Raw genomic sequence first — 12,005 nt, 5'->3', positions numbered from 1 at the left:
AGAGCAATAGTGATAAAAACTGCATGGTATTGGTACAGAGACAGACAGATAGACCAATGGAACAGAACTGAAGACCCAGAAATGAACCCACACACCTATGGGCACTTGATTTTTGACAAAGGAGCCAAAACCATCAAATGGAAAAAATATAGCATTTTCAGCAAATGGTGCTGGTCCAACTGGAGGTCAACATGTAGAAGAATGCAGATCGATCCATGCTTATCACCCTGTACAAAGCTTAAGTCCAAGTGGATCAAGGACCTCCACATCAAACCAGACACACTCAAACTAAAAGAAGAAAAACTAGGGAAGCATCTGGAACACATGGGCACGGGAAAAAATTTCCTGAGCAAAACACCAATGGCTTATGCTCTAAGATCAAGAATCGACAAATGGGATCTTGTAAAACTGCAAAGCTTCTGTAAGGCAAAGGACACTGTGGTTAGGACAAAACGGCAACCAGCAGATTGGGAAAAGATCTTTACCAATCCTACAACAGATAGAGGCCTTATATCCAAAATATACAAAGAACTCAAGAAGTTAGACCGCAGGGAGACAAATAACCCTATTAAAAAATGGGGTTCAGAGCTAAACAAAGAATTCACAGCTGAGGAATGCCGAATGGCTGAGAAACACCTAAAGAAATGTTCAACATCTTTAGTCATAAGGGAAATGCAAATCAAAACAACCCTGAGATTTCACCTCACACCAGTGAGAATGGCTAAGATCAAAAACTCAGGTGACAGCAGATGCTGGCGAGGATGCGGAGAAAGAGGAACACTCCTCCATTGTTGGTGGGTTGCAGACTGGTACAACCATTCTGGAAATTAGTCTGGAGGTTCCTCAGAAAATTGGACATTGAACTGCCTGAGGATCCAGCTATACCTCTCTTGGACATATACCCAAAAGATGCCCCAACATATAAAAAAGACACGTGCTCCACTATGTTCATCGCAGCCTTATTTATAATAGCCAGAAGCTGGAAAGAACCCAGATGCCCTTCAACAGAGGAATGGATACAGAAAATGTGGTACATCTACACAATGGAATATTACTCAGCTATCAAAAACAACGACTTTATGAAATTCGTAGGCAAATGGTTGGAACTGGAAAATATCATCCTGAGTGAGCTAACCCAATCACAGAAAAACACACATGGTATGCACTCATTGATAAGTGGCTATTAGCCCAAATGCTTGAATTACCCTAGATGCCTAGAACAAATGAAACTCAAGACGGATGATCAAAATGTGAATGCTTCACTCCTTCTTTAAAAGGGGAACAAGAATACCCTTGGCAGGGAATAGAGAGGCAAAGATTAAAACAGAGACTGAAGGAACACCCATTCAGAGCCTGCCCCCCATGTGGCCCATACATATACAGCCATCCAATTAGACAAGATGGATGAAGCAAAGTAGTGCAGACCGACAGGAGCCGGATGTAGATCGCTCCTGAGAGACACAGCCAGAATACAGCAAACACAGAGGCGTATGCCAGCAGCAAACCACTGAACTGAGAATAGAATCCCCGTTGAAGGAATCAGAGAAAGAACTGGAAGAGCTTGAAGGGGCTCGAGACCCCATATGTACAACAATGCCAAGCAACCAGAGCTTCCAGGGACTAAGCCACTACCTAAAGACTATACATGGACTGACCCTGGACTCTGACCTCATAGGTAGCAATGAATATCCTAGTAAGAGCACCAGTGGAAGGGGAAGCCCTGGGTCCTGCTAAGACTGAACCCCCAGTGAACTAGTCTATGGGGGGAGGGCGGCAATGGGGGGAGGGTTGGGAGGGGAACACCCATAAGGAAGGGGAGGGGGGAGGGGGATGTTTGCCCGGAAACCGGGAAAGGGAATAACACTCGAAATGTATATAAGAAATACTCAAGTTAATAAAAAAAAAAATCATTTTATTTCTTCAAAATGAAGCACATGTATTTAAAAAAAAAAAAAAAAAACAGCCACCAAGAAAATCAAAAGGTGACAATGACCTATGCTATAGTAACAAGGCAGACCCAAGCTAATTTCAGCACTGGAGGCTAAGGGCCACAAGAGTGAGCAGTTGTTCATGAACAACTACTACTCCTTTCCCTGCTCTCCTTTCCCTTCCAACTTCTCCAGGACATCCTAAATATTTTTCAGTGATCCAATTCTTTGTTGTTGTTGTTGTTGTTGACCCACTTTCCTCCATGTTCTTACTTTCTCAATCCTGTCACCCTAAACTAGAGTTCTCCTAACCAGCCTTTCCTCCTCTGCATTGCTAGTCCTGTTTGCTCAGTCTGGATGGATGCATTCCGTGCAAGTCTTTCCTAGAAAGCAGGAAGACGCACTGATGTGAAGGGGAACAGGGGAAAGGATGGAGGGAGAGGGAGGTGGGGAAGACAGCACTAAAGATATTTGAAGGATGTCCTCAAGGGTGATTCTATTTCATGTACCTACAATTACAGACAATGCGGGCTGGAGAGATGGCTCAGATCACTGACTGCTCTTCCAGAGGTCCTAAATTCCATTCCCAGCAACCACATGGTGGCTCACAACCATCTGTAATGAGATCTGATGCCCTCTTCTGATATGTCTGAAGACAGCCACAGTATACTTATATATAACAAAAAAATGTCTTTAAAAAGAATTACAGACAATGCATATTCATGTCTCTGTATACATATGCATACATGGCTTAAATACCATTATGCCACTCGGACTAATAATGTTCCCCTCAAGAGCCATAGACTAAAAACAAATTCCAGTACCAGGCATGAGAAACTCACTTTCAAGGTGTTGGTCAGAGTAGTCCAAGAGAGTCCCAAAACATTATAGGTTATTGCTATTGCTTTTGGTTGCCTCTCAGAGGTGGAACATTAACTCCCTATTGCTGAAGAAATCATAAACTTCAGAGAGAAGACTCAGAAGAGCTGAGCTAGATCTGACCCAAAAGTCCCCTCCTGAGGATGAGCTTCACAGCACTGGAGGGGAGTATGTAAACTACCAGTGGACGGGAAGCAACCAAAAGTCCTATTTGCTGTGATGCCTCGGAAGCACTACAACAATTAGCATGGCCAAATATTCCTATGGGTACAATAATGATATTCGTATCTTGGTGGTAACTAATGGTGATCTCATAGGATTTATTGCCTGCTCAATGATGCTTGGTACCGGAAACCTAGCCAACTTCCTGAGGCTACTGAGGTCACTGATCTCAGAGGAAACCTTGTCCTGCCACTTTAACAAGTCAGCACAATTATAACTGCACTGTAGATACTTATCCTTATACCCACAAGTAAGTGTAGCTCTCACCACTCATTAAAGAAACTCCTCTTTGCAACAGATGGAAACCACTACAGAAAACCACAAGCAGCCAAAATACATGAACACTGATCAGCAGGAGCCCAGCCTCAATTCAAATCCACAACTCGACTTCTGAACCTAAGGCCCAGGGGCCATCAAGGAAGAGGGGGACAAAAGACTAAGACCCGGAGGACTAGGAAATCTACCTGGAGACTCTATTTCCCAGAAAGAACAGAACAGCTTCACCCATTAAACCTCAACAATCTGGGTGCCTCAACAAGACCAAGTACACCTCCACCAGACATAGTGACATGGAAGGGGTAAAGCACACAGGACCCACGACCACCAAAGGAACTACAGACACATAAGGAATCCTGAGAGGAGGAGAAACAGTCATCCAGGGATCAGCACCCTGACTGGCTATCCAACACCAAGTGCTCAGTCCTGAAATCACACCAAGCAATGAACACCAAGCAGATTATATACGTGTAGAGTTATATACGTGTAGATTTATATATATTATATATGTCTGTTTACATGCAGATACAATAACAGAAAAAGATCATGAATTTGAGAAAGAGCAAGGGGAAGGACATGGGAATGGTTGGCTTCAAGAAAGAAAAGGGGAAAACAATGTAATTAAACTTTAACTTTAAAATGTCAAACTAGAAAAGGATGAAATACAAATGGCCAATAAACACGAAGAATGTTATTCCTCATTAGCTATCAGAGAACATAAACCAAAACTCGGTGAAATTCCGAGAAAAGCATAGAGGGTTTTTAGGAAAAACAAAGTAACTTACTCAACACTGATCTATCATCTGACCCAGCTTTGATCCAGCTACACCACTCTGGGTATTTACTCAAAGGACACCAAGGAGACATGTCACAGAGATTCTTACACATCAATATCTATGCAATACCACTCCCAACAGCTAAGTAGGGAACAACCTGGGTGTCCAACATCAGAGCAGATGAGGAAAAAGTGGAGGAAGAATGACGTCATACTATTCTCAGGAAAATGAATGCAACCATAGACAATCATATTAAGTGTATCAAGCTGAGCTCAGAAAGACAAACATCATATACGTTCTCTCATCTAATGTTCCTAGATTGTATACAGTCTCATAAAGTCGTCTATGCATATATTAAATGACACAAAAGTAAGTCAGTCTAAGGGAAGAAAGTGCACCAGCAGGGTAGGGTAAGGGAGAAACAAGAGGGTAGAGAGAATCCAGGAGAGCAGGCTGAGGCAGTAAACAATAACATGCACCTGTAAAAATTTTATTTTGAAAATCAAAATATACTTCAATTTGAGCATTATAACAATCTAATTTCCTTACCAGGACTATCTCTCCTAATCCAAGCTGAGCTCGACCTAAAGTCTGCCAAGACTCCCATGAGTGTGGGTTACGCTTGACAGCCATTTCCGCCGCATGTACTGCTGGAAACATTTCATGAAGAGACATCAGGACCTGTGTGCCAACCAGAAGATGTATAAACAAAACCTGCCATAAGCACTTTAAGATAAACTGACAAATCCTGGCTGATGATCACACACAGATGATGATTTTCCTTTACAAAGTGTATTGTAATCTGGCACCCAGCATTTCCACGACTTACTCCCTGCTTTACATCCATTACCGGAAAGTCCACACTTTTCTTCACTCCCAAAATAAATGAAAATATAAACCGTCTCTATGTCCATCTGGTCAAAACCAAGATGTACTATGTACATGTACTTTTTAGGAAATACAGGAGTCTTGCTACTAAAACTAGATAACTAAGTTTGTTTAACCAGCACCCAGTCCCAAGCATATATCTACCTGTTGAGAAAATGAGACAACCTGTAGACCTGAGAACTGAGGTTTTCAAGTCACGTAAACCAGAAAATGTACAGAACTGGAGAGCTCAGTGCTTCACTTCAACCCATGGAAAACAGCTTATTTCACTTAATCTTTGGGTTCATGAACATTTTGGAACATTCTTGACACAAGCACCATTCTTAGGTTCTAAATTAAACTCTTCATATATTTCACTATAAATCTTACCTTAATCTACACATATTTTATCCGTGAACCTGAAAGCATGCAAGAGAAGGGCTTCACAGATCTGCTTTAGTGGACCTACTTTATTTGGATTCTTCATCTGTGAAAGAACTCGAAGCTGGTAGAGCAGTTACTCTCGTTCCGGAGTATTGTGGGATAACACTTGTTAACACTTGTTAACAGAGATGAAGGCTCAATTGCAATAATTCACTGTTTGCCAAAAATTATACTTAATGCTCTTTTAGAGACTTTGCTATTTTAACTTTGAGTTTCCCTGTGAAGCTCAAGCTGGCCTGGAACCCCCCCATTCTCCTTGTGTTAGTCTAAGTGCTGGGATCACAAGCATGTGCCACCACACCCAGCTGTTTGAGACTTAAAATACTTCTTAGATACCTAATTCAGGGGCTCGGAGGCTTTCTGTATAGAATTTTTCCACAAAATATTAGAAATGTATGTCTAATATGTCAGTTTTACTGGTGATAACTATGCTGGCCTTCACCCCTTCATCTGTACGCTTGTTTTTCATCTGTCTGTATTTACTTTTCGGGCAGATGTGACATGAGAAGTCCATTTCCATTCTTAAGCCTCACTTAAGTTACTGTGCCATTGGCTTTTCGAGCCTAGGGAGGTTTAAAGGTTTGTCCCTTGGTACTTCTTTTGGGCAACAAGCCCTGGTAGGGATTCCTTCTCTCAAGCAGATTCAGCTTACGCACTTACTTCTAAGATTAGCGCATGAAGAAATAACTAGCGTGGGTGGGAACTCTGGAAGGTAACCCTAGTACACAAACTCACTGCATCTTAACATTTGTGCTTCTTTTAAACGATATATCCCAGAACCCCTCAGTGCGAGATCTGGTCTACCAAGAAATCAAGCTTGAGATCAATCACAAAGTTGGGTTGGGTTTTTTGTTTTTGATTTGTTTGTTTGTTTGTTTGTTTGTTTATCATCCTGGCTTTTGTAGTTACTTGTTGCTTATTTTGAGACAGGGCCTCCTGTAGCCCAGGCTGACCTTGAACTCAGGGTGAGACTAACCTCTGATCTTCCTACCTCCACCTCTTGAGAGCTGGGTTTTTTGGGCATGTACCACCAAACTACATTTATGGGGTACAGGGAATCGAACCCAGAGCCTTGTGCCTCATAGGCAAGCACTCTGTCCACTGAGCTACACCATCAGTTCTGATATCAATCACAAAGTTAACATAGTTACATGACTTCCTATAGCAAATGTTCTAATAACCTATTCAAGTAAGCCAAGATTAAACCAGAAAAGGCATTTCTAGCTTTTCTTTAAATGACTAAGTAGAAAGAACCATTATGTAGTCTTTATCATGTCACAAATTTTTTTTTTTTTTTTTTTTGGAGCTGGAAACTGAACCCAGGGCCTTGCACTTGCTAGGCAAGTGCTCTACCCCTGAGCTAAATCCCCAACCGAAAAATTATTTTTAAAATGTTAACAAGAATAAACCAAAAGAAAAATCCTGGAAAATAGAAGAAATGAATTTAGTTACTGAAAATGTAACGACTGGTTCTTCCGATGAAGCTGGTCTCCTTCATCTCCTTCTAGGAGCGTCCTCTCTTCAGTCTCAGGGGCAAGAGTATCGTGGGTAGGTGGTCCTTCATCTTCAACAATACCTAGACCAAGTCGGAGGACCCTGGAAATCCTGTTGACATGTGTCTGAAGCCACAAGTACAGTTTCGGGCAGAAGATGACCAGATCCTTCAGCGCTGTGTCATATCCAAGTAACTCGCTGTTGAACTGTCTCTTTAAGGCTTGATTCTTCTGTATTCACTGTCCACTCATGTACTTGGGACAGACATTCTGGCGAAGTTACCAATAAGTTTGATATGACTACTTTTTCCAACTTTATTTCCAAGGGTTCTTTCTATAATTTTACAGAAATTTTGTCTTCTTCTCTCCCTATTTTTTTCCTCTTATTTTCTAGAAGTTCCATGCTCTCCCTCTTGGTGGCTCAGATTCCCTCAACTGTTGGATATAGTACTCATCAACAGGCTTTACTGTTCGTATCATTCCTAACAAAGGCCAAAGTAAGCACAAGTTCTTGGTGATGGAGTAGATGTCTTTCTGGCTTCCCTTTACTGTGGTACAGCAGTCCTAACAACCATCGCATCCCCAGAGCAGATGGAGTTCTAAACAGCTCTGGGAAGTTCTTGCAGTTTTGAGTCTTCAACCATTTCCAAGTTATATTTTTCAAGAACTGCTCATAAAACTTTATCTTCTGCCAGTTTAGTGAACAGTTCTAAGCAATTTTTGACCAAATTCATTTTGATAACATTCAAAATATTGCTTTGTTACAACTTATCACAGGAACTGCTTGGAGGGAGATCTTTGGAATATGCCTCCCCTGTAATGACAATCATATACTCAGGGATTAACTTCTTCAGGTACCCATGATAGAAACAGTAGGCATACAACTTAATGTGATTCTTTTTCCTTTTTCTTTTTTTCCTCTGCTTTCAAAGAGACCAAAACCAGGTCTTGGGATAAAAACAAGCAAATGCCCTTCAACAGAAAAGTGCTTCCCTGCCAAGCGTGCTTCCCAACCATTGGCTAAGCACTTGTAGACCTGTCCACATTCATTACTAATATCCTCAGGATTTCTGCCCCAAACAGGATTGGTTTTGCTGAGTGATTTTTGATCCATGTACCTTTTCTTTTTCTTGTCACCATTTGTCTTAGTTAAAAGTTTCTATTGTTGTGAAGAGACACTATGATCACAGCAACTCTTGTAAAGGAAAACATTTAATTGGAGCTAGCTTACATTTCCAAGATTTAGTCCACTGTCACCAAAACAGGAAGCACAACAGGATGCCAGCAAAAATGGTGCTGAAGAGGTAGCTGAGAATTCTACATCTGGATCGAGCAGCAGACAGCAGAAAGGGAGTATCACACTGGGCCTGGCTTGAGCACTTGAGACTTCAAAGCCTACCCCCCAGTGACACATTCCTCCAACAATGCCACACCTACTCCAACAAGGTCACACTTCCTAATAGTGCCACTCCTAGGTGCCTATGGGACCATATTCTTTCAAATCACCACACCATTCTCCTACCCTCCCTCTTCTTCACTCCCACTTCTTCACTTCCCCCTCCTTCTTGTCCTTTTCCTCCTCCTCCTCCTTTTGAATGAACAACTTCTATTAAGGTTTGTCACCAGACTTTTCTTGTCTTCAGTCTCACTGATCACTGATTTCTCTACCATACTCCTCTACAAAGGAGTAATAGGTTAGCCAATAAACAGAGACTACTTCTTAATATTTTTTTTATTATTCTTTCCTCCAAGTACTCAGTTTGGTCTTCTTTTGGAGGTACAATAGCCTTTGTTCCAAGGTCCATGGAGTCCCCGTGACAGTGTGCACTGTAAATGATGAGGATTCCCAGGTATCCTGGGCACCATTCTTACTGTGGGTGCTCACTGTCACTTTCTCAGCAACCAAATACACAGTAAAAACTAACACCAAAGTGGCCAACCTCAGAGATCTCTGCATCAGCCTCAAAGCCCCCATGAAGGCTCCGGTCCCAAACCTGGCACAGTACCAAAGTTGTTGATCAAGTCATCCCTGGTCATTCTCATTCCAGCATCCATAACAGTCAGAGCTTAATCCTGTGTGCAGAAGTAGTAACGGATACATAGCCCCTTCCCAAAGTCTTGTTTCTGTTAAGCTCTCACATTTAATTTATCCAAAGCACCTGAAATTTTGAAATGAGCCCCCTAAAAAGATCTCTTTGAGTAGAAATTATTAATAATCAAGTGACATTAACTGGGCAATTTGTACAGGAAAGCAGTCTCAACCTCTTCCTCTTCCATTAGTCAGGCTTAGGTCTGGGTCTCCTCAGGCATCTTCACTGAGTGACTAATACATGTTCAGTAGCAGCTCGGGATGCTGAAGCAATGGACCCATAACACTTTTTAAGTATCTTCCAAAACACAATGAATTTTCATTTTGAAAAAACAAAAAGAGATACTAGTAGAGAATTAATTTATAAACAATGTAGAAAGTTTGCATCTATTTAAAAAGTAACTAGTAATTTTATCTATATGTTGTATCTTCTTAAAGTTAGGTTGAAATAATAGTTGAGCTCATTGCAAAAGCAAATGGATTTCTAATTTTATACACAAAACTATATGTAATATGCTAAAATTTTTAAAAACACTTGTATTAGAAAAGAGAATGAGAGCGCAGACAAATGCCCATCGCTGCTCACTGAACAGTCGCAGAACAATCACATAGTAAAAGTCAGATTCCTTAGCGTTATTACCTGTGACTTCATCTCATAAAGGGTGGCGTCCTCGGGGGTTAGCTGGAGTGCTTCATCCCACTTCCGAATCGCCTCCTGATACCTGTAGTTGTTAACGTTACATCAGCATCATGTTTTAACTCTTTCAGAGTACACGGTAAATTTGAAAATAATCACTAAGAAAACTTTCTATTAAAGATTGCTAATAATGTTGTTTTAAAAGCATAGGTAAATTAAAGAAATGAAAGGAGAAAAAAAAAACAAGAGAAAAGGGCAAAATATAAATAAGAGATCTTACAAACTGCCTTCTAAGATTCCAAAGCCTTAGCTAGCACAAGGAGTCAATCACCTGAGTCAATCCCTGGATCCACCTAAAGGTGGAAGCAGAGAACTAACTCTAGAAACATGTCCTCTGACCTACACACACACACACCCTAGCATCATCAGCATCAGCATCATCATCGTCGTCGTCGTCATCATCGTCGTCGTCATCATCATCATTATTATCATTATTATTATCTGAAAGATTTATGGGCTGAGAAATCAAATGTCTTTCTTTTTTAATTGGCTTCAATGATAGGATATATACTACTAAGGATTTGTCTTAAAAGCTTGCAACCCAGTTTCACACCTAGGTTCTGCTATAGCAATCTACCTTGCAGAGATGACGGTCATCCTGACTAGTTTTATATCAACTTGAGACATCTAAATTCATCTGAGAGGAGGAAACCTGAACTGAGAAAATGACTCCATAAGACCAGACTGTTAGCAGGCAAAGTTGTAGGGCATTTTTTAAATTAGGGATTGAGGCTGTTGTGGGTGGGGCCACTCTGGGCTGGTGGTCCTTCTCTTTAAGTGGGCCCAGCCAGCCAGTGAGCAGCATTCTTCCTGAGCCTCTCTACAGCTCTTGCTCCCAGGCTCCTGTCTTGTTTGAGTTCCTGTCAAGACTTCATTCAACAATGAGCAGTGATATGGAGATGTAGCAAAATAACCCCTTTCCTCCCCAAATTGTTTTTAGTCATGGAAAGGTCAAATATCTATTTTTGTTCATAAATAAGCACCTGCCAAGCTTAAGAGATAGGTAAAATGTGCCCAAAATATGCAAATAACTTCTAGTGTGCTGTGGTTTGACGGTGTCATGTCCCTTAAAGGGACATATACTTATGCATAGACACTTGGTCCAGATGGTGGCACTATTTGGAAAAGTTGTGAAACCTTTACGACATAGCACCTCAGTGGGGAATGGATCACTGCGGGCTGACCTAAAAAATTTTAAATATCAGTCCTGCTTCCTGCCTCCCCTCTTTGTCGTGTTCCACCAGGGTATAAGACCTGAGGAGTCCCAACCGCACACTCCTGCCTCAGTGGAACCACTCCCACCATGCCTTCTCTACAACGATGGGCAGCATTCCATCAAACTGGGAGCTAAAATAAGCTCTTCCTCCCTAAAGTAGCTTCTTGTCAAGTCTTTGGTCACAGCAACAAGACTAATATGAATGCATACTACTACCTTCTATTTTAAGATTGATAGCCAGGTACTCAATTAATATCTTCAACTGTAGCCGCAAACAACAAAACTAACTCAGCAACTCTAAAATTGCCCTTAGTACACTTAATGCAAAGTCTTCAGAGGGAGAGCACTGCTCCCTCTGCTCTCTAGGCAATGTTAATGATCACTGCTCCTATTTCCAAGTACTTGAACAGGTCTGCAGTCCCAGGCCTGTGAATCACTGACAATCTCTGTCATGTACTATCACGAACTCTCTTCTTTTAAATCATTCTTGTTGTTTTTCAGACCCTTCATTTTCTTAGTATTTATATGTATGTACAATACACAGTACTCAGTAATAACTGCAACTGATACATATTCTCTAATATAAATTATAATCATATAACGTGTGTGTGTGTGTGTGTGTGTGTGTGTGTGTGTGCGGTTGTGTGTTTAGGCATTAGGACAGCATCTTCCTTTATTGGTCTCAATGTTATTTTCTTGAGATAGGTCTTTTGAGCCTGAAAAATCCAGGTTTTGTAAGGCTAGCTGGCCAGTGAGCTCCTGGGATCCACTATGTCTCAGCCAACAATGCTGCAGGTACACAAGTACAGCTTTTAAGCAAGAGCTGGAGATTCAGTCAAAGGTCCTTATGCTTATTCTTATCAACTGAATTGTCTCCCCATCTAACCCACTAACTTTTTAGTGCTATTCTAGAGTTCATTTCTTGTACTTAGGAGAACAAGTTTACTGTACAAGATATTGTACATACACCAGAAGTGAAACTCCATACACCCTGTTCTCACTGACTCGCTTAACCACATCAAAGCCAACTCAAGGGACTGACCTAAATCACCTAGGTTGTTATTTAGTCCAATTATTTTTCTTTATACCACATGCATAATTGCATGGGCCTTAAACAT

The 12,005-nt window shown here is 41.2% G+C and overlaps 1 protein-coding gene across 8 annotated transcripts in view; it reads right to left on the bottom strand.

Annotated features, from left to right (window-relative positions):
• Nucleotides 1-12,005, bottom strand: part of Ttc33 (tetratricopeptide repeat domain 33) — a 44,202-nt gene that overhangs the window by 9,870 nt on the left and 22,327 nt on the right. For all 8 annotated transcript variants that reach the window (XR_015660049.1, XR_015660054.1, XR_015660055.1 and 5 more), the window contains 2 exon segments: nucleotides 9,615-9,696; nucleotides 4,631-4,762 (listed from right to left, as the gene is read on the bottom strand). Coding sequence is in view for 4 of the 8 variants with exons in the window: in XM_087618283.1 (XP_087474409.1) it covers nucleotides 4,631-4,762; nucleotides 9,615-9,696 (214 nt within the window). In the remaining 4 variants the exon portion in view is untranslated.

Source organism: Rattus norvegicus, chromosome 2, assembly GCF_021556685.1.
Source record: "Rattus norvegicus strain SHRSP/BbbUtx chromosome 2, alternate assembly SHRSP_T2T, whole genome shotgun sequence".
NCBI classification, from domain to species: domain Eukaryota; kingdom Metazoa; phylum Chordata; class Mammalia; order Rodentia; family Muridae; genus Rattus; species Rattus norvegicus.
The sequence above is the reverse complement of the archived record's forward strand: the minus strand, read 5'-3'. Positions and strand labels throughout refer to the sequence as shown.